A 24,934-nucleotide genomic window follows, 5' to 3' on the forward strand; every position below is an offset into this window, starting at 1 on the left:
GTGTACACTCCCACCCACACGAAATGTCGCTAAGTTAATGTTCAAATTAATGCATACAAGTAAGTTAACAGTTAGGTGGGAAACAAAATGTCTGGCAAATATTTTAACAAGTGGAATTGAGAAACAAATATTTGACTAACTCAGACAAATTTCAGGTCTGTTCAAATCATCGCACAGCAATGGATTCTTTGTTCTTTTTGTCCAAATTTCAATCGCACATAGCACTGGAATGTCCTGTAGCCCATGGCAGAGACATTGGGCATTACAGTTGGGTCGATTCGTGAACGAATCGTTCATTTGAACGATTAATAATAAAGAATCCTAAGAATCGATTCGTGGTATCAAGGAATCGTCGTTCAAAAGAATCGTAACGAATCGTCGTTCAAAAAAATAGTAACGAATCGGCATGGTATCGTAACCCATGATTCTGCTTACTTGTTTGATGTAATCTGTCAGCGGACATTTCCGAACTGTGCCGAATGCTCTCGAGCGAGAGTGAAATCAAAATATTGTATTTGTTAAGTGTGAAAAATAATGAACAAGAACCTGAAATTTACATGATTAAATAGAGATGTAATGCAAAAAATGTACTTGATAATAAGGTTCAGTTGATAAATTATAATTAAGAAACCCTAACTTGAATAATTTTGTAGACTAATGGAGGTCATAATGAACGGTTCCAGCCAATGAGAAAGAGACAGTCCAATGTCCCGACTCTTATGCCATCTATGCGATGGATGTAGAACGTTTTTGTTCTACCCGTGGTTTGCAAAGGAAAGTGTCCTGTGAATCGTTCGCTGACGATTCAAAAGAATAGTTGGAATCGCAGACTGGGAAGAATCGTGAACGAATCGTTAGAATCGATTCGTAATGTATAATTGAACCGTTGGAATCGACTTCTGAAAAATAATCATGTTGCCTAACTCTATTGGGCATATTCCACCCTTAAACTATGTAACTTCGCAACATTTCACTTTTCAACTTTTTGAAAGTTAAAAGAATTTTTGTTTCTGTATACATTAGAGACTGCTTTGCGCTTTTCATTTCAATAAGCAAAACCTTTGTATATCAGTAATCATTGCAACTCCAGGCTTCTGATTTTCGTTACTGTGGCAACCTCGAATACCGTCACATTTCTACAGAAACACATGCCGATATCATCTCGCAAAAGGTCCATCTGTCAATCATGATGAAAGCTGGGTGATGTATCAGTTAATGAATAATTTATTATAAAACTCCTCACTGCAAAGTCACTATTCTCTAATCTCCTATTTCCTTCCTTCTTCCTAGTCCCCGTTTACGATCCATGTATCTTAATGTTGTCTGTCATCTGATATCTTCTCCCGCCTCGAACGTTTTTTCCCGTTCACCATTCCTTCCTGTGCAACCTTCAGTAGGCAGTTTCTTGTTAACCACCGACTTAGCCAATTTATTTTTCTCTTCCTGATCTGTATACATGATATAATATTACCGATTTTTCTGTAGAAATATGCAATGAAGATACAGCACGAAAATGACCATCAATAAAAGTAAAGGCTAAGTTAAACTTTATATTTTGTAAAATAAATGTGAAGTTTAGGCTTAATAGTTGCTGGAGGTAATGACAAAAAAAAAACAATTGGCCCGTACAATTAAACAAATTTTAAGCTGGCATAGAGCAAAAATGAACTAGGTCTAAGTAGGCCTAAAATTCATTTAATAAGAAATGTTAAAATCAAGATGACAGTTTAACAGAAAGTCCAATAACTAATACTTAAAATTTAATTATTTTTTTTATGCTCGACCATGCCGAAATTTACTAATTATACATCTGGTAGCAGTCATTTAATGCATGTCATTAAAGTACACCTACTCATTAAAGTACAGGTCTTCAGCCAATGATAACTCAGCTTACATGTGTTCAGCCAATGACAAGTCAGCTTTGTACCGTTATAAAACCGCAAGTATCGATTATTCTCGGATATGCAATCGAAAGAGAATTAGCGAAAAGTCACGGAGGCTGGAAATCCAATACTGTCGCAGAAGGTTATGTTCTGTTACTATAATAATTAGCGTTAATTGTAAATAATATTCAAATAAATTCAATTTGTCAACTCGTTTTTCAATGTCGAATTCAATAATCAATATTATAATATTATCAAGTTTAACGGGACTACGTCAAGGTCAATGACATTATTGTTCCTCGGAAAAAATCAATACTTTCGCGTCTGCGCACATCTCACAATTCACGACCTAGAACAAGGTCACTTCCGATCTTGTCAGTTACAAATAAAATGTATACATCTGAATACCGGTAATTTCAAGTTAGAAATAAGCTTATGGTCGAGCATAAAAAGTCGTATGAAACTCGCCTATAATGGTAATTAAGAAGCTCGTATGAAAATTATGAAACTCGCATGCGCTCGTTTCATAAATGTCCATACTCGATTCTTAATTACTATCATTATAGGCTCGTTGCATAATGTACTATTAATAGATTTTATGCTCGACCATGCCGAAATGTAGTAATTATACACCTGGCAGTAGCCCTTTAATGCACCTCATTAAAGTACACCTATTCATTAAAGTTCAGGTGTTCAGCCAATGACAAATCACCTTTGTACCGTTATAAAACCGCAAGTATCGATTATTCTCGGATATGCAATCGAAAGAGAATTAGCGAAAAGTCACGGAGGCTGGAAATCCAATACTGTCGCAGAAGGTTATGTTCTGTTACTATAATAATTAGCGTTAATTGTAAATAATATTCAAATAAATTCAATTTGTCATCTCGTTTTTCAATTCTAAATCAATTTCCAGGTTATATCAGAGTAATCTTCATCTTATTCTCTGCCAAGGTCAATGAAATTCGGCCTCGGAAAAAATCAATACTTTCGCGTCTGCGCACATCTCACAATTCAGGTCAGTTCGCTACTCACTGACATAACCATAACATGACCTACTTTTGAATAATTTCAAGTTAGAAATATGGTCGAGCATAAAAAGTCGTATGAAACTTGTCTAGAATGGTAATTAAGATGCTCGTATGAAAATTATGAAACTCGCTTGCGCTCGTTTCATAAACAAACATACTTGCGTCTTAATTACTACCATTATAGGCTCGTTGCATAATGTACTATTACTGATCGTTCAGCTCTTTACCGCTATACAGATCTTTAGAAACGAAATAACATACCAATAAGCAAATAACATGGTCAGCCAATTTATAGGTCCTCTGCGACAGAAAAACGAATGTTCGAAAACAATTACTTGATAAAGAAATTAATTTATAAATAAATAGGAAGTAAAACCTACTGTAGAAAATGAAAAATACATAGTGGGCGAAAAAAAAAAGCACAAAATTTAAATGGTTATATTTCAGTAGCTAATGATTTCGCTTGAAAGTTTATTTCACAGACAAATTTCACAGTCCTTGTAGACCGGGAAAGTGCTGTAATATTTAATTGTTTACCATTTATTAAACATTATTTTTTTATTTTTTGTAAGGCAGTGCAAAATCCATCGTTTATGCCGAACTAAGCATTATGGTCTTACGAGTCCAGCAGGCCAAGCCGTTTGTTGTGCTATCATCATTTGTTTTCTTCCGTTTCGAGTTCTCGTTTCGTGAATAATGGGTCGCTTAACGAACGAAGACAAGATTTTCATTAAACATTTGCACCAATATGATAATTTATCTGCCCGTCAAATTGTAGGGAACTACGCTCAGCGAGAATGGTCTGTTTCAAGTGTACAACGATTGATTAGCAAGATACGGACATGATATCCCTCCTGAGAGATTACTGCGTGAAAGATCGCATTTCTCAGATTCTCTGATGGTTTCCGCTGGAGTTTCAAACGAGATCTTAATCCTATGGACTATTTTGTATGGAGTCAACTACAAAAAGCAGTTTACTACAAAACAAGAATTCGTAATACTGAACATTTAAGACAACGCCTTCTTGAATGTTGGGACCGGCTTGATCAAAGACAGATATCCAGTGCTATTGGACCATGGAGAAGACGCCTACAAATGGTTGTGCGGGCAAATGGCGGTCATATAGAGCATCATTTCTAATTTTGATTATTTGAAAGATAATTAATTATTATTAATTTTACCAACATTCAGTTTCTGCATCTTCAAGTAATAAATTGTGTTCAAAAACCACATTTTTCGCATCATTGTGTATTGACCTCCATAAGATTTTAATTGAGTCTCAAAAAACATAATAAAAAGTCCTGCTCATCTTTAAAGTCTACTCTTTCCAACAGTGTATTCATTATACATTAATGTTGTGTATTTCCGAAAATAGAGTATTTCTAATTTTGTGCCGTTTTCTGGTCCACTGTGTATATTGCACACAACCTTTTTTTAGTTAGTTTCCCTTAAATCGTTTACAATATATGGGTATTGAATTAATATTTTTCTGACAGCTTTTTCATCTACTGCTGCCGCGGCGAAAATGCGACTCACGAGCACATTGTGGCTCGCAGTGCTTTTCTCTCGCTTCCTACCTACAACCCCCACCCTCTCACTCACTGGAGGCAAACTCCGTTCTATTTGTATACCTTATTTTATTTCAAGGAGTGCAGTTCGGTGGCTCCTTTGAACACCCACTTATAGATTTATGGCTTGCTACACAAACAACTCTGACAATTCCATCCTGTCCCCTCGTCCCAACATTGCATAGTTGCCACAATCCTGGTGACCCTCTAAATTATGCAGTGAAACTGATGGGATTCTTGGAATTCGGAAAAGATGCGACAACTCTGCCTCCACGTGGATTTGACGGCAGCCTGTCAATTCTTCTGAACGAGGGTTGTGATTGGTGAAGACAAGATTTCCGTCACAGTAAGGAAGACATTTATTTATGACAGCCAATTAGTAGGGGGCAGTAGAAGGTCTGTCGGCAAAGTCTTTTCTATGAAACTGCACTCCATGAAATAAAATAAGGTATATTTGTCTCGGACCTGCGAGTGGCGTATCGTCGCAATATCTCTCTCGAAACCATGTACCTCTATAAAAAACGGAAGTTTCAAGTAGGATGGGAGGATGCATTCTTTTGCTTACAATATGATGAGAATATTAAATGTATGATTTGTTCACAAGTATTACTAGGAAAACGGTTGTATAACATAAAACGGCATTATAAGTTACTACATGTTACTGATGAAACATTAAAAGGTTAAGTGTTATTATTATTATTATTATTATTATTATTATTATCATCTCATCATCTCTGTACGTCGATTCTTTTACAGCAGATGTACGAATAATGCGGTTAGATTTTCAATTTAAACTCACAGATTTACAATGTGACGTTAAATGAAAGCTAGATGTAAGGACTTCACAGATATTGAACTTTTCAAATCTTTGGAAAAAAAATAAATATTTGAAGCTTCGTTCTTTCGCTTGCTCTGTTGAAGCCATGTTCGCTGTAACTTACGTTTGTGAAACATTATTTTCAACAATGAAAATAGTAAAAATCAAATTTAGATCCCAACTGACAGACAAATACCTTCGTGATCAACTACGATTGGCAGTAAGTGACATAATTCCTGATTTTGAAACTTTGTCGCAGAGACATTCTGAAGACAGTTAATTTTAGGTTGTGATAATGTGTCCTATGTTTTCTTGTTCATTTCTTTCTTCGTTACACGTCCTAAACATTAACTTCCCCTTCGGTTGTCCGCCTCCCTCCATAGGTGCTATGCACGTTGCAGCTTACACAGTGGCTTGGCGCACCATGGCCTTTTCGCCACGGCTGATCTACTGTAATGTTACAAAAATGTGATATTGGCTGTTTCGGCACATGAATGTCGATATGATGGGAACATGGTGCAAGTGTACGGCTCTATAATCTCTGCATCCCTTCAGCTTTCCTATCTTATCTCGAACCTCATGTCTTCCTCATTACATTCCCTATCTACCCAACCCACGGCTTTCCACGTTCTTCGACAAACTGTTCACAACTGATTATCAGTACCTGCATTAATGTTGTATTAACCACGCTTGATTGCTTGCTTACAAATGACTTTCAAAGAACCCCGAGGTTCATTGCCGCCTTCACATAAGCCCGCCATCAGTCCCTATCCTTAGCAAGATTAATCCAGTCTCTACCATCATATCCCACCTCTCTCAAATCCATTTTAATATTATCCTCCCATCTACGTCTCAGCCTTCCCAAAGGCCTTTTTTCCCCTCAGGTCTCCCAACTAACATTCTATGTATTTCTGTTTATTTATTTATTTATTTATTTAATTATCTATCTATCTATCTATCTATCTATCTATCTATCTATCTATCTATCTATCTATCTATCTATCTATCTATCTATCTATCTATCTATCTATCTATCTATCTATCTATCTATCTATCTATCTATCTATCTATCTATCTATCTATCTATCTATCTATCTATCTATCTATCTATCTATCTATCTATCTACCTATCTATCTATCTACCTATCTATCTATCTACCTACCTACCTACCTACCTACCTACCTACCTACCTACCTACCTACCTACCTACCTATCTATCTATCTATCTATCTATCTATCTATCTATCTATCTATCTATCTATCTATCTATCTATCTATCTATCTATCTATCTATCTATCTATCTATCTATCTATCTATCCCACATGCTAGGTTTCTGCCCTCAGGGCGAATTACTGTGAATTGACAGACATAACACAGTCCGCTCAATAATTGCTAACAGATTAAGGGAACATGGTGAATACGAAGTATATGAGGAAGTTCAATGGAAGGATCTACACGGCGTGCTGACATCATCATAATTGACTGAGATAAAAAAAAACTGGCCTCATTCTTGATCCCACTGTTAAGGTTCGAAATTAATGAAGATCAACCAAAGCAGGTACATGAAGAGAAACGCGCTATTTACCTTCCATGCTGGACTTATGTTTGGTGCGCGAGGAACAATTCCCAAGTTTACATTGGAGATTCTCAGAAAATTTAAGGTTCCTGATAAGACTCTTCAGACAATTGCATCAACCATTTTAAAATCTTCATTGAACATCATCAATCACCGTCTCTATTCATCTTTATAATATTCAATGTATATTATTTATTTTCAATAATTTTTTTATCGTTTTGATAGCCACCACATCTTGTCGCAGAATATTCTTTTTTAAAATTTCATTATGTATTTTTTTAACATTATTTTACATTTTCTTTTTTGTTCATTTGAATTGATTAGGATGCCGATATTTTAAATCCAAGATTTGGACGGCTATCATTTCGATGATATTCTCTCTTTAACCTGGTAGAGATAAGGCCATCAGGCCTTCTCTTCCCCTCTACCCTGTACCATGTCAGAGAAATTATCACAGGTAGACTAATTAGAAATACCAGGAGAGGATCTGAGTTTACTGGTAAATTCTCGAGCTACATAGAACCTATTATTGAAAAAACGTACCTAGGAAGCTCAGATTGTCGAGTGGCATTTATTAGGACTATTTCCCGAATGGGACGGGAACACTAGAACATAAATAAAATTATAAAATGCGCTTATTAAAAATGTGTTACATTATTTTATTTAAAAGAGCAATTAAAATCCTAATGGAGCATGAACAGCCTCACTGCATGCTGGATAATAACGGAATGATGATAATTCTTTTAGAAACAGTTTCGCCAACTTCTGAAAACTAAAAACAGTTATCGGCAGATTAAGGATGCGATCTACTTTATCTGTAAAGCCATAGGAATATTTTCATCACACAAACGAATCAACTGATTCTCATTCGATTTTACTGCTACAGCACTGGAATGTTCTGTAATTATTTTCTGCACATTTAAATTTATTCTGATGTACAAAAGGGTTGAAATTTCGTTGAGATTCCCTAAATAGCTATCTTATATCACTTTTGCCGTCATATTCCACATGGTTTTCACAGTATATTTTTTATATTCATCAGTCATCACTGGAGCCCTGAAGTTCAAGCATTTATTTTGACTAAAATAGGCAGACAAATGGCACTTAATATTCAGGAAATGGAGAGTAAAATCATTAAAAAAATAGGCATTTAAAATTACTGTACGAAAATAAACTCATCAAGACAGTAATTTAATATAGGGGCTAAAGGTTGGTAATATTGTGATAGTTCTTTTTGAGAATTTATTAGAATTTTACTGAGCGAAAGGAAGATCGGTATTTGGCGCCAACGTATTAAGGAAATCTCCGTGGCAAGTTGCTGCACAAAACCAGTCCTTCTCTCGCTCAGTAAAATTGTAATAAATTCTCAATAAGATGTATCACAATATTACTCCTATCACAGTATTACCAACCTTTACCCTACGTTATTTAATAAACCTGTATATCACATTTCAATATTTACTCTTACTTTTCTTGGTAATACGCCACAACAAGATGATTTCTCAAGTGTCCAACTGTTAGAGAGAATGTTTTTCATGATAGAAAAGGATCGTTCTACTTCCACCGAAGTTACTGGAGGATATTTAAAAACATATTATTGTGTGGATGGACTCATATCGGTAACAATAGCGCAAACTAACGTGCTAATCCTGCTAATCGATTTCAATACGGTTCTATCACAGTCTAATATATACTTACAGTCGCGAAGCTCAATACGTAGTAAATATGCAAACTTTAGATAGTTGCTCACCACTAGGATCGCTAATATCGCCTCATTACAGGCAATGCGAAATAGTACCGTCATAGTCTATTGTTTCTAGCACCCTCAAAACTCAAGCTTCGTGACTGTATATAGTAGACTGTGGTTCTATCCATCAAAGAGTTAATTTTTTTTCCTCTCTGCTATGTTTTCTTGGGATCTGTAAAAAGTGAACCTCTCAGAAGAGACAAACCAACTGTCCCGGGTGTGAACATGATAGCAGTTACTGGTCCCACCAATCCTCTCGGGCAACTAATCAGCTTAGGGCTGGTTTGTAGGCAAACCACCACAAATAATTTAAGTGTATTTATGTGCAGTGAGATTCTCAATAGAGATCCCTGCATGCAAAAATATTGTACAATTTTTTCTTGTATTGAAAGAGAGGGGAAAAGGGAGGAGAAATTTAAAAGGTACCCGAAAACGCGTCCTGCATAGGGAGTTCGGTACTGTGACAAACTGAATATGTGAGCTCCAAGCCTGTTGGTAACTTGTCTCACTCCGGGTTTCACTGCTCCACTGTAGGAGCTCTTATTTTTTCCGTGTACTGATTATTTAATGTATACATAATAACAGAAAATATGCATCAAATGCAAAAAAAAAACATTAAACCTTAAAATAGGCAACGAAATCTAAAATAAGCCAAAAAAAAGGCAAAATGAAAACTGGCCCTATCGTCCCGGAATGTGCGGAAACGTGTTTTTCTCCATTAAACTGCTTCGTATACTATCAGTCTATGAAGTGAAGAAAAGCATTCTCCCTAACTTCCGGGTTTTAGTCATGTCTGGGAACCGGATTTTTATGTAATATCAAGCTGTGCAATATGTACATATTTATGTAAGAAAAATAAGCTGAATATGTACCAAAATATGTAAAATCATGAAAATATTTAATATCAATATGTGGCAGGTATAGGATAGGTAAGACTCTCCAGTTGTGATTTCATAGAGCACCCGACTTTTTTACCGCACACTTGACACATTACTATTTTTCCATCTGTAGTGAAAACTTTGTCCATCGCAATCCATGATTTTATTTTTGTCGTTAGGGTTGAAGATACAGGGGCCATTTTAGTTAGTTAAAAGCAGTTTATACTTTATACTGTAAGTACTAAAACTAGAGAACTGAGTGAAATGAATGACACAACAGTACTGCAAGCACTGTTTCGCTTTACTGGATTAGGAGAAAATAGGAGATGTGGGACACATGCATTTTAGCTGCTCCCTGTAAGAAACAAAGTACCTACTAAAACGTCAAACTATAGGCATTTACAAACTGTTGTTTGAAAAGTGACATTCCTGTCTCATTCAGAAGGGTAGGATTATTCCATCCGAAAACCATACTTTCTATTTGCTCGGAAAATCCCATTTCCGTACAGCTCTACTAAATTTAAAATTAAGAGGTCAAGCAATAGCCTGAAAGTCTCATGTCAGACTTGACATAGGTTTTCCCTGGAAGAATTAGGAAGAGGGTGGGTAAGATTGCAAACTGCATGGGAACGACTTGTTAAGACGTGTGCAGAACAATTATAGTTCGAGACAAATCATGTCGTCCTCGTCCCATCCACCGCATGAAGGCAACGCTACTTTCTGAGTGATTTTTACAATACAATGTAGCTGTATGAGAAAGGTTGCATTTTATTCACTCATATTTACAATGGGTGGTATGGGATGAGTTCCTCTATTACTTTCTGGAACTAAGGACGTTATGTTTCGTTCCGAAATATATCTTTTCTTGGGTAGGTGAAAAGGCTTTTTAAATCTGTGTACTTCAAATTGTAAACTTCTTCAGCAGAAGTTTTTTTCTGCCTTTCGGAGAAGTAAAAATGAATAAAACCTCTAAATACGTAGATTTATGTAATACCAAGCCATAGATAGATAGATAGATAGATAGATAGATAGATAGATAGATAGATAGATAGATAGATAGATAGATAGATAGATAGATAGATAGATAGATAGATAGATAGATAGATAGATAGATAGATAGATAGATAGATAGATAGATAGATAGATAGATAGATAGATAGATAGATAGATAGATAGATAGATAGATAGATAGATAGATAGATAGATAGATAGATAGATAGATAGATAGATAGATAGATAGATAGATAGATAGATAGATAGATAGATAGATAGATAGATAGATAGATAGATAGATAGATAGATAGACAGACAGACAGACAGGCAGAACTTTATTGTCGATGGCATAATGTACGCACAGACATGGTCAAATATATACAATTACAATTTAATGTAAAATAAGTCAAATATAAAAAAAAAAAAACATTATTCATTTCAAGGGCCCATGCGTGCATCCTCAAGACTGTAGAGACACAATTTTATTAATTTCGTTTTTATATAATTCCTAAATTTCAGAGAATTTTTTGTATATTTGATGTCATCAGGCAAACTGTTGTATATTTTGATACCAAAGACCATATATGTTCTACTAGTGTTTGTAAGGTGGTGAGCTGGAATAGTTAAACTATTTTTGTTACGAGTGTCGTAGGTATGGAAATAACAATTTTGATGAAAATCAGACAGATTTTTATAAATTAGTAGTAAAACATTAAAAATATATAAACCATAAACAGTAAGAATATTATATTGTAAAAAATGTTCCCTACAAGAGGTCCTACTGTCAACGCCCGCTATGCATCTGACAATACGCTTTTGAGCAATAAATACATCATTCAGCATGGTTCCGGATCCCCAAAAACAAATACCATGTGAAAGCCTTGACTCGACGTGTGCGATGTGTAATATGTAATGTGGGGTAAATATGTAAAAATATGTAGTATCAAATTTTAATACATTAATGGTAATTACAAGATTCGCAAAGATTTGTAATTTATATACGGTTAGGTTGAAAGGAATATAATATGTAATTACATAAAAATCCGGGCTCTAATCATCACCATTTGATTTCCTCATGTTAATGTAGTTATGTGTTGTGGGTGCAGGCACTGTCGGCATCGCTGCAATCCGCACCCGGGCAGCTGTACCCCGTGAAGGCGGACCTCACGCTGGAGAACGAGGTGTCCTCCGTCTTCCGATGGGTCAAGAGCAACCTGGGGGGCGTGGACATCCTCGTCAACAGTGCGGGCACCGCCAGCGCTAACTCTCTAGTTGGTAAGGGCAGCCGCCAACAAATGAATTCGCAGAGTAATCATTTCACCAACTTAGATTAAAGCAGAGGTTTTCAAACTGTGACGCATCCATCGGTTCTAAGGCTCTCAAAAGACCACTTTGGTTATTTCGTTGTCGTTCTCAGCAAGCAGGCGAGAGCTATCTTCACCTCATCGTTAAACATTATCACGTCGTAGCTCTTATGATCAACCGGGCTGTAATTATCAGGATTCATAGATAAATGTCTAAGGAAAGACATCTTTATATTCTTCATCTTATACAGTTTCAGTTGCTAGAAATTGGAACTCGCTACCGAGTGATGTAAGGGGTTGTTGGACAATAACTTCATTTAGGTCAAAATTACATAAATTCTTTCTTAACAAATTAATTGCTGATTAATATTTATTACATATAAAGAAACTAACATCTGTCCATTCTTATTATTATCATTAATTTCTCTAAATAGATTTACAAAACCTCTAATGGCAATTACATTAATATTCTAATTATAGAAATATATTTTAGATTTATATATATATATATATTTTTTTCCTCCCTGTAACATAGTTCTAGTAAGCTTATATTAAATTAATTTTCATCATTTTACTAGCTATCTCAAATCTCAAATTAATTATAATTGATTGAATTACATTAGCTCATAAATTAAGTTATTACTTTACCTTACAGGTTTATCTAAATTTAAATAAATATGTAGTCTACTAGTCGTTAAAACTTAACTGAAGAATATTGCTGGAGAACCTTTTTTAAGTGTAGTGTAAATATTTGTAATTTAAATCTGTATTGTATTGATTAAGGCTGGTTGAGTGGAAGAGAAGGCCTTATGGCCCTAACTCTACCAGCGACAACAAAACATTATTATTAGTATTATTATATTATTAACTTATTATAAAAATTCGAAATCGGTAACTTTTTTGGAAAGTGAGAAAAAATACTAACTTCGAAGTGATCCGTTCAAAATAAGCATTGACACCCTAAAAATTAATAAGCGACAAACTTTTTATTTTTCACTTCATATGGGGGGTCAAAACAAGAGAAATGTTTAGAAAAAATGGAAACTAATTTTATAAGTAGCTGTTGCTCAAAATATTTACTAGTTTGCGAGTTTCGGCGAGTTAAACAAAGAACTCTCGCCTGTCGGACTTCCACATGCAGAGACACTGAACTTTGGTCTATTAGATCTGCGGATTCTCATAGAAATCATCGCGCTGATTTCATATTTGTTTTCAAAATGTTTCCATTACTTAAGGTTTTCGATTTAATCATGAGTCCTTTTATGGAAAGTGAGAAAAAATATAAGTTCGAAGTTATCCGTTCGAAATAAGCATTGACACCCTCAAAAGTTTATAAGCGACAAACATTTTTATTTTTCACTTTGGATGGGGTGTCAAAGCAAGAGAAATGTTTAGAAAGAATGAAAATTACTTTTGTGCGAGATCGTGCGTATTTGCTTGCTTTCCGCACAAAACCAATACGCGGTAAGTGTGAAATACCACATTCAGTATTTCCAACGTAACACACATAACAATTTCCCTCTTCTTACCACTTAAGAGATATATTCATTTTACTGCTTTAAAATTTTAACATATAATTTTTAGAGACGTTTAACATAGTAATAATTATAAATTGGAAACTTACCACTGCAATTTCACCTAAATTGCACTGTTAATTATTGTTTTTAAATATTTGCAAAAATTAAGTAAACTCTACAACTCCACTAAAGTTACTGCATTCATGATGCAAGTAACATTAAGGAAGCTGTGAAAAAATCAACAAACTTGCCGATGTTATTACTGCAATATGTTATATAAATAATATTGTTAAAATATTAAAATGAAAAATAAATCATTACATAACCTTATCGTTTGTTTTAAGTTCGCATTTATAGACTGGGAAAAAAAAAGACAGACGTATATCACGGCCTGCTGCAATATAGTAAACACAGAAAACATTTTATAGCAACAATGTTGAAGAGAGATATTTTTGTTTTCCAAAATTGCCGTCATTGAACAGAAACCAAGATTGAGATTTCATTGCAACTAATTAGAAATTCCTCTTTCAGGTATGTAATAAACGATATTCGCTCAACTACGTTTCACTTTTTCAATCTTTTCCTCGAACATGAAAACATCAACATACCGCTCTTGTAACGCATATTACTATTAAAAGTGGCCGCTGATCACAAAATTTTCTGATTTGCGAGTTTCGGTGAGTTAAACAAAGGAGCGTTTTTTCCTGGCGGGCTTTCGTATGCAGATAGACTAAACTGGTCTATTAGAACTGCAGATTCTCATAGAAATCATCGCGCTAATTTCAGATTTGTTTTCAAAATGTTTCCGTTACTCAAGGTTTTCGATTTAATCGTGAGTCCTTTTATGGAAAGTGAGAAAAAAATTCTAACTTCGAAGTTATCCGTTCGAAATAAGCATTGATACCCTCAAAAGTTGATAAGCGACAAACTTTTTTATTTTTCACTTTAGATGGGGTGTCAAAGCGAGACAAATGTTTAGAAAGAATGAAAATTACTTTTAAAAGTGGCCGCTGATCACAATAGTTACTGACTTGCGAGTTTCGGCGAGTTAAAGAAGGGAGCGTTTTTTCCTGGCGGACTTTCGTATGCAGATAGACTAAACTGGTGTATTAGATCTGCGGATTCTCATAGAAATCATCGCGCTGATTTGAGATTTGTTTTCAAAATGTTTCCATTGCTTAAAATTTTCGAGTTAATCGTGAGTTTGCATATTTAATTAAAATATCATTTCGAAGTTAGCCTATTTTTTTCTCACTTTCCAAAAAAATATTGATTTCGAATTTTTTCCTATGCTTTCCTTAGACATTTATCTATGACCTGATAATTACAGCACGGTTGATTGGCTATCAAGAGAGCTACGACGTCATGATGTTTAACGGTGCGATGAAGATCGTTCTCTTCTGCGTGCTGAGAACGGCAACGAAAGAACCAAAATGGCGAAGGATTATACTTAGCCTTTATAGAGCCCTAATCGGTTCCAGCAGACTATTTTTTGGTTTTAACACTCTAACACAGTGGTTCCCAAAGTGTGGGTCACGACCCCCCCCCCGACCCTTTGGGGGATCGCGTATAGGGCTGAAGAGGATCCCGAGATGATTTACAAAATAAAACAAAAATTCGTTGTTAACATACATTTACGTTGTATTTAAAAATATAACCATAAACGTTGAACATAAAATAAAAAATGTTCAGTACTTAGTAAAAAATAATTAATACGATAAATGTGCTCGTGTTTTCAGAAAGTAGCTTCTCAAATCTGAACTTTATGTTGACACACACACACACACACAAACACACACACACACACACGCAATGATATCATTTTCAATATCAAAGAGATTTTTCGCTTTTATTTTGATGATAATCATGGCACAACTGCATACTTTATTGAGTCTTTCCTTATTTTTAAATTGTTTATTATGTTCTTAATTTCAGCCAGTTGAAAGCAACAATTTAAAAACTGATTCAGTATTCACCTTTGACCAACGTAATTGTTTTGAGTTTCTCCGGAAAATACTCAAAAAGCTGTTTAAATTTGTGTAAACTTAAGAGCCTTCTGCAAAGGTATTTTGAAATGTTACATTTGTTTGGATCAAATTTCTGCACATTTAAAGGACAAAACTAAAATTCTTTCAATCATTCATTATCATAATACACTGCTGTCTTCAACATCTGAGCATATTGGGAATTAAGATCAATGGCTTTCCCAAAACACTCTATGAAATGTTTCATATAAAACAATTTTTATCTCGAAAAGGAAACAAAAATAGCAAAATTGTATTAAACTTTTTTGTTTTAAATATCGCAAGGAATAACCTCCCGAGACTAATTACATTACTTAGTTTCACCCAGTATATAAGATCATGGCCTAAAGACTACAGCCTTATTTCAATTCCTGTATAGTGATTTCTTTTATGTCTGTTCTGTCCTTATTGGTATTCTAGTCTTGTAATAATTTTACTGAATTTAGTAAATGTTGGGAGCATTATTTGTTATGTATTACTAGCCGTACCCGTGCGCTCCGCTGCACTTGTTAGAAATAAATATAAAGTAATTACATAATTAAAATAGGACGTTTGATCCAGGGAACATTCGTATTTGATAGAAGGATAAATCGCTTAATATGTTACTTAATTTACATTGTATTTAAATAATTAAAATGCGATCATTTTGGTCCAGAGACACTCATTTGGTGCAATGACAATTCCTTTAACATGTTTCTTAATTGTTATTACATGCAACCATAGTTTAATGAAGATTGACATATCAGTTAGTTTTAATGTGTATACTTTATATTACTTGCTATATGTTTCAGAAGTTACTGTAATAACGTTGTAGAAAATTATGTCCCTCTAGAGAAACTACACTTTCCAATGGTGAAATAATAATTAAACAATCAAACTGTTTGAGTTAAATAGATGAGGGTATTTCCTAATTAATTTGTTATAAATTCTAGAGCCATGCCTTTAGTTATGTGTTTGTGGGTAAATGGTCTGAAATTTGCGTGATTTTTATGTAGGCCTATAAAACTTTGTAATACATTGATATAATGCGGTGTATTTACAAGATTTTTAATTCTTTAAGCAATTTTTCGGCAGAAAAATTAAACAATTACTCAGCTTCCGATATTACTTCATACACACACACAAACATTCTCTGTAGGCTGTGTTTAATAGCTTTCGATTGTTGTTGTCCAAGGCCCCTTATAGACGAAGTCATTTGTTTTTATTTCAGTACAGCGCCTTAGATGGCGTTGTTACTGTAATTTTAAAACTCATTTATCTCATTAAATATCAGTCCTATCAAAATTTTGTGTAGAATAAAACGTATCGGAAATTATTTTTAAAGAAACGTTTGTTATGTAACATTTTTCACAAAAATCAATAATAAGGGAGATATTTCGATTTATTTAAATCAAGCCCCCTTATAACCCCCCTTTTAAATAAAGTATTTTGAATATCATATAGCCTAAAATCTAAGTTACAACGAACTTAATTTATATTCCAATTTTCATATAAATCGGTTCAGCCATTATCGCGTGAAAAGGTAACAAACATCCAGACATACAAACAAAAATTTCAAAAAAGCGATTTTCGGTTTCAGGATGGTTAATTATACATGTTAACACAAATTATTTTTGGAAAATCGAAAATTACCAGAAAAGTTTTGGCTACAGATTTATTATAGATGTTCTAGAGCTTGTTTCTATCTGCTCTGTAGAACTCTTTTTCGTAATCTACGTAAGGAAGGTAGGTTAGGAGGTTAAATACACATCTTTTCTGAATTATCAATTTTGTTGTCAAGATTTCATGTTGACAAGATCTTCCTTTTCTAAGCCATATTGTTCTTCTGACAGCTTTACTTCTGCCGTTGTGGATAAATTGTATTTATTATTTTCACATATATTTTATAACATGAATTTAACAAATGTATTCCGCTATAATTATGACATTTATTTCGATCTCCTTTTTAACATGAGTGCTATTACTGCTGTACGCGAATAGTTTGAGATTTTACCTGTATAACAACACAAGCCTACATTAATTAATCTAAATATCTGTATTTTTATACGTTTGGGAGAGTATTTTAATAATTGAGTATTAAATGTCATAAATACGTGTAGATTTTTTTACGTTTCATAAAATTAAAATGTCAATCAATTACTTTCGCACAGATAGGCCTATTTAAAAACAAAACTTCTCTCGAAAAGACCGACGGGGATTAGGGTATTTTGTTTATCATGGCAGGCTCGAGCACTGCAGCCCATTAAGCGCCCATATCCTGCACCACTTTCGCAGTCGTCTGTGTAGATTGCCACACGGGTTAGAGACTTCATTATTCAATTGTTCGAATGACAGTTTATAAGCTGCACTGCTCCAAAGCGTTTGTCACTTGATAATATTAGTTACCATCCACATCTCAAACACAGAAAATTATTTTACCCTTGCCCAGATCCGGCTCTCCTCTCCCCTTCCTTCCTGGCAGTTTCAACTACAGACACTTCACAAATACGTACAGGGTGATTCAAGACGAATCTATACTAATAATAAATCTGTAGCTAAATTTTTCTGGTAATTTTCGATTTTCCAAAAATAATTGGTCCTAACATATATAATTAACCACCCTGAAACCGAAAATCGTATTTTTGAAATTTTTGTTTATATGTCTGTCTGTATGTTTGTTACCTTTTCACGCGATAATAGCTGAACGGATTTATATGAAAATTGGAATATAAATTAAGTTCGTTGTAACTTAGATTTTAGGCTATATGGCATTCAAAATACTTTATTTAAAAGGAGGGTTATAAGGGGGCCTGAATTAAATAAATCGAAATATCTCGCTTATTATTGATTTTTGTGTAAAATGTTACATAAAAAAGTTTCTTTAAAAATGATTTCCGATAAGTTTTATTCTTCACAAAATTTTGATAGGACTGATATTTAATGAGATAAATGAGTTTTAAAATTAAAATAACGCCATCTAAGACGGTGCAATGAATTAAGAACAAATGACTCGTCTATAAGGGGCTTGGACAACAACAATCGAAACAGGGGCCTTGGACATCAACAATCGAAAGCTATTAAACATGGGCTACAGAGAATGTTTCTGTGTTTGTATGAAGTAATATCAGAAGCTAAATTAATCGATTTGTACAATTAATTATTATTTCATCATTGGAAAGTGTAGTTTCTCTGGATGGACATAATGCTATAATGTTATTACAGTAACTTGTGAGTGAATTGAGGACAGGTAAGATTAAAATAGCTTCTTATGCACAGAAAACCTGATAGGTTATTCTGTATATTCATTTCCTGTATTTCTTATAATAATGTTTATGAACATATTCATTTTTATCTAAGAGAATTAACGAACAACGAGAATGTATTGATTTAGTATGCAGTAATAGTACGTTAGCTTAGCAATCCATTATTTTATAATTCAAATTGTAACTATGCTCAATTGAATCGTGTTAAAATACATAAAATATATATGCAATAAATGCAATGCAAAAAAAAAAAATTCGGCAATGAGCGAAGCAGATTATCTTGCGCTGTTGTAAAAGTTGTTCCCTGGATCAAAAGTCCTATTTTAATTATATAATTACTTTATATTTATTTCTAACAGGTGCAGCGGAGCGCACGGGTATGGCTAGTAGTAAATATTTTAAGGAGTGGTAATATAGACTATTTCGAGTACAGAAATTCACACAGCGTAAACATGTGCTCAATTTTCAATAGCTGTTGAGATGCAGCCGTTTGAATGTTACGGATAACAAGTTTTACAAATGGTATGAACGAGCGACAAATGACTAGGTACGCACAAAGAAATAGTAGACCTACGTGTCGCTCTTCTGAGACCGTCTAAGAACTGTTCGTAATGGATGTTAAAGAAAAGGTCGTTTGTAGTTTCCTTAGCTACAATGACGAGCATGTTCTTCCAGCACGAAGGAGCTCCTGTGCATTTTAGCCGTTAGGTGACACATCATCTAAATCTCACATTTCTGGAACGATGAATCGGTGGTGCTTATTGCCACGTGGTCTGTCACGCCCTTGTGTTGACAGGAGGAATATTGTGTAATATTAAAATAAAGTAAAAATATTTATTTCTACATAAATTGTAATACTACAATTAAGGGACAGGACCTACACGAATGACCAAATATATGTAAAAATTAACATTTTTATTTTTATATTTAGTTTAAAAGTACTTCGTAGTATTGACATCATTTGAGCGAAATTTCAATGTCGTTAGGAAGAAAATAATTGCTTTTACGCCATTTTAAATAGCCGCTGCGCTCCAGTCCCCTTCAATATATCCGGAGTTAGTTTATTTTACATTTTTAAACATTTAATATGTAATATCTCAGACAATAATAGAGATAACTGAATAAAATTTCCAGGGCATATTCTCAAATTATACATGAATAATTATGTAAGAGGAAATTGTCAAATTACAAATTAAAGTATAAGTTAAAAATAGACGTGTAGTTTTTATTTCTCTTCATAAAAATGCAAAATACAAATAGGCCTATAAAAATTAAAATTTCTAAAAAATCATCAAACAAAATTGATTAGCAGTCTTTTAACTTTCATTTAAGAGAATATACTCATGAGAGCAGATATATAATTTTCTTTATGCTCGACCATGCCGAAATGTACTAATTATACACCTGGTAGCTGTCCTTTAATGCATGTCATTAAAGTACACCTACTCATTAAAGTACAGGTCTTCAGACAATGATAACTCAGCTTACATGTGTTCAGCCAATGACAAGTCAGCTTTGTACCGTTATAAAACCGCAAGTATCGATTATTCTCGGATATGCAATCGAAAGAGAATTAGCGAAAAGTCACGGAGGCTGGAAATCCAATACTGTCGCAGAAGGTTATGTTCTGTTACTAAATAATTACTAATAATTACCGTTAATTGTAAATAATATTCAAATAAATTAAATTTGTCATCTCGTTTTTCAATGTCTAATTTAATTTCAATGTTATCTCTGTAGGTTCTTATGGCCTAGCAAGGTCAATGTGGACATCTGTTCCTCGGAAAAAATAAAATACTTTCGCGTCTGCGCACTTCTCACAACATACGGAACATTGCTCAAATAAAATTAATAATATCAAGTTAGAAATATGGTCGAGCATAAAAATTCGTATGAAACTCGCCTATAATGGCAATTAAGAAGCTAGTATGAAAATTATGAAACTCGCTTGCGCTTGTTTCATAAATATCCATACTCGCTTCTTAATTACCTTAATTATAGGCTCGTTGCATAATGTACTATTACAATAGGCTACTATATATTTTTTCGCATTTTGTTATGTTTGTGACAAAAGTGAAAATATTGTATATTTAAAAGGGCTTCATACATTCATATGAAACTAAGTTAGGGAAATAGAGGCTCTACTTAAAATAATATGAGAAAAGATATTTCCTGTAGGTCCTTCCCCTTAAGCAAAATAAAATATAAGTTTCGAACGCTGAAGCCCTTCCATATAGAGTGTGATTCAGTAGAAATGACAAATATGTTTAGGGGATTGCAATTTGGAGAGGAGGGGGGTAGTATGGACTATTCCGAGTAAAAAAGAAGTTCATACAAACATGTGTCTAATTTTCAATGGGTGTGGAGATAAGCTGTTTGAATGTCAGGCATAACTAGCCTTACAAATGGTATGAAAGGATGACATATCACCTGTCACCTACTTTCGATGGAAGAGATAATAACGTTAGACATGAGCTTACCTAATATTCGTTTTACAACTAAATAAAACCTCGAATAAACCCAATCGAGTGGTCAGCCCTAACTGGACTCGATCCCGCGCCCTAATGCAGCCCCGGTCTTGTTACTCGTTGATTATATTAATTTGTAATCTGTCAGATCGCAGCTTCGTACACAATTCACTGTACAGTAAACCTATTACATCAAAACCGTTTAAGAAGTTCGTGGACCCAGTGTTCTTGGGAATCAGAGGCTGGTTTCTACACTGACTAGGAAATTATAAGAGTTAAGCTTTGTGATAAGAACGCAGCGCTGTTTTGTGGTTTATCATTTCCTTTCTGGCAGTCATACATAAACATAAGGGCCATGTTGATATCGTACTGCACAGAGCCCTTCCCTGTGTAAAAGTATCGGCACCACTGCCAACTAGCTGAGGCCATCTCGCTTCCTTAAATTAATTTCATTAATAGTACATTATGCAACGAGCCTATAATGGTAGTAATTAAGACGCGAGTATGTTTATGAAACGAGCGCAAGCGAGTTTCATAATTTTTCATACGAGCGTCTTAACTACCATTATAGTCAAGTTTCATACGACTTTTTATACTCGACCATATTTCTAACTTAAAATTATTCAGAAGTTCTTATCTGACTTTTTTAGTTATCTTGTATAGTGATGATTATATAGATCTGATCCTAAATCAAGAGCTTGATTGCCATTTTCACTACGATTCTTTTTAATTGCAGTAATATTATTTTGTATTAATTTTTTAGGTAGTGATATTAATTCTATATTGAAGAGCGGAACTGACCTTGTGCAATAGCTCGTAAATTGTGAGATGTGCGCAGACGCAAAAGTATTGATTTTTTCCGAGAAACAAATGTCCACATTGACCTTGATATAATCTAGAGAGTAAAATAAACATTAATCTTGATATAACATTGAAATTAAATTAGACATTGGAAAACGAGATGACAAATTGAATTTATTTGAATATTATTTACAATTAACGCTAATTATTATAGTAACAGAACATAACCTTCTGCGACAGTATTGGATTTCCAGCCTCCGTGACTTTTCGCTAGTTGTCTTTCGATTGCATATCCGACAATAATCGATACTTGCGCTTTCATATTGCTACAATGCTATTTTCTGATTGGTGGAACACCTGAACTTTAATGCATAGGTGTACTTTAATGAGGTCCATTTTTAATTTTTAATTTTAATTTAAATTTTGTATTTATTTTTTATTTTTATGTTTTTATTTTTTATTTATTTTTATTTTTTCATTTTTTATTTTTTTACTGTATTTTTATGTTTTTTATTTTTATTTTTTTTAATTTGTAATTTTTTTATTTTTTATTTTTTATATTTTATATTTTAATTTTTATTTCTATATTTATTTTAATTTTTAATTATTTATTTTTTATTTTAATTTTTATTTTTATTTATTTATTTATTTATTAATAAGTCATCTTAATTGCTGGAATTGCCTATATAAATAGACGACATACGGATGGCTGGTGGTTTCTTTCAGGAAATTCTGCTATGCACATAACCTCTTAAGATATAAAAACAAATTTAGAACGCTTCATGTCACATGTCTGTAGTGTTGAGATAATCCCAGCATTACGAGCACGTGAAGCATTCCTTTCCCTTTGGCGGCAAACTTTCAAAGCGAAATTTCGGATCGTTTTTCCGTCCCATGCTTTGGGCACCTGATAGTGTTCATGCTAAACCAACAGATGGCAACATCAGCTTTATTTGCACCGAAAATGGACCGTGAAGCGTCTTTTACGCTTGGTATTTTCTAATTTATGTGTGCATCAACATAATAGGCGTGGGACACGCATTTCATTTCATCAATTTTGTAGCAGAAGCATAACCTGAGCCATGAATAAACAAATGAAGCTTACCCACAAACGAATGCGTTGTGGGTTGCATCGACACAACTCCCGTAAGGCACAATGTTGTAATATTTCTTACAGTTCTTCTCAAGTTGTTACGCAGAAAAACGTTCCACGTTAAAACGACTATAATAGTACATTATGCAACGAGCCTATAATGAAGGTAATTAAGAAGTGAGTATGGATATTTATGAAACGAGTGCAAGCGAGTTTCATAATTTTCATACGAGCTTCTTAATTACCATTATAGGCGAGTTTCATACGACTTTTTATGCTCGACTATATTTCTAACTTGATATTATTAATTTTATTGTATCTGACCTGGAGCAATGTCCCGTATGTTGTGAGATGTGCGCAGACGCTAAAGTATTGATTTTTTCCGAGGAACAGATGTGCACATTGACCTTGCTAGGCCATAAGAACCTACAGAGATAACATTGAAATTAAATTAGACATTGAAAAACGAGATGACAAATTGAATTTATTTGAATATTATTTACAATTAACGCTAATTATTATAGTAACAGAACATAACCTTCTGCGACAGTATTGGATTTCCAGCCTCCGTGACTTTTCGCTAATTCTCTTTCGATTGCATATCCGAGAATAATCGATACTTGCGGTTTTATAACGGTAGAAAGCTGACCTGTCATTGGCTGAACAGTTGTAATCTGAGTCGTCATTAGCTGAAAGACCTGACCTTTAATGAGTAGGTGTACTTTAATGACATGCATTAAAGGTCTGCTACCAGGTGTATAATTAGTACATTTCGGCATGGTCGAGCATGAAATAAATAAGCAAACAAAGCTGAAGATGTGATCAACTGATTGTTTTATTTATCATCGACAACTAACTACGGTTTCCATTAGAACGGAGCACTGTACACGAACTATATTAATTGTTAAAATGCCTGATTACCATAAAATATTGTAGAGGGAGCAACAATAATGATGATGATGGCATCATCATTCTCATCATTTGTTATTATCACAGTTCTGCGGCCAATGTAAATGAAACTCAATGTTGCAGATGGCCCCATCGAGAACTGGAGATACATTCTGGAGCTCAACATCCTAGGACTCAGCATCTGCACCAAAGAGGCCCTGCAGTCCATGAAAGAGAGGAATGTGGATGACGGACACATCGTACATATAAACAGGTACGACATGCTGAGCCACTTTATTTCTTATAGACTGTCACTGGAACGTGATTATTAAAATCGAAATTTCAAGAAAAACAGCATAAAAATAGAATAGGTAAAATCCGGATATCAGTTACTACTCTTTATAGAGTCTGGTATTTAACTTCCGTGTCACATCTAAAAAAATTGGAGACTTATCCTTCGAAGAGGTGGAAAAATTCAAATATCTTGGAGCAACAGTAACAAATATAAATGACACTCGTGAGGAAATTAAACACAGAATAAATATGGGAAATGCCTATTATTATTCGGTTGAGAAGCTTCTGGCATCTAGTCTGCTTTCAAAAAATCTGGAGGTTAGAATTTATAAAACAATTATACTACCGGTTGTTCTGTATGGTTGTGAAACTTGGACTCTCACTTTGAGAGAGGAACATAGGTTAAGGGTGTTTGAGAATAAGGTCCTTAGGAAAATATTTGTGGCTTAAAGGGATGCAGTTACAGGAGAATGGAGAAAGTTACACAACACAGAACTGCACGCATTGTATTCTTCACCTGACATAATTAGGAACATTAAATCCAGAAGTTTGAGGTGGGTAGGGCATGTCGCACGTGTGGGCAATCCAGAAATGCGTATAGAGTGTTAGTTGGGAGAACTGACGTGGAAAGAGCTTTGGGGAGGCCGAGACGTAGATGGGAGGATAATATTAAAATGGATTTGAGGAAGGTGGGATATGGTGATAGAGATTGGATTAATCTTGCTCAGGATAGGGACCGATGGCGGGCTTACGTGAGGTTCCTTAAAAGCCGCAAGTAAGTAAGTCACATCTAAATGATGGTTTTTCG

The 24,934-nt window shown here is 34.2% G+C and overlaps 1 protein-coding gene across 1 annotated transcript in view; it reads left to right on the top strand.

Moving 5' to 3' along the window:
• Window positions 1-24,934, top strand: part of LOC138700939 (farnesol dehydrogenase-like) — a 77,929-nt gene that overhangs the window by 44,517 nt on the left and 8,478 nt on the right. Inside the window, exons 3-4 of the mRNA XM_069827381.1 lie at window positions 11,602-11,770; window positions 23,977-24,106. Coding sequence (XP_069683482.1) covers window positions 11,602-11,770; window positions 23,977-24,106 — 299 coding nt within the window. The remainder of the gene's footprint in view (window positions 1-11,601; window positions 11,771-23,976; window positions 24,107-24,934) is intronic.

Source organism: Periplaneta americana, chromosome 6 (assembly GCF_040183065.1).
Source record: "Periplaneta americana isolate PAMFEO1 chromosome 6, P.americana_PAMFEO1_priV1, whole genome shotgun sequence".
NCBI lineage: Eukaryota > Metazoa > Arthropoda > Insecta > Blattodea > Blattidae > Periplaneta > Periplaneta americana.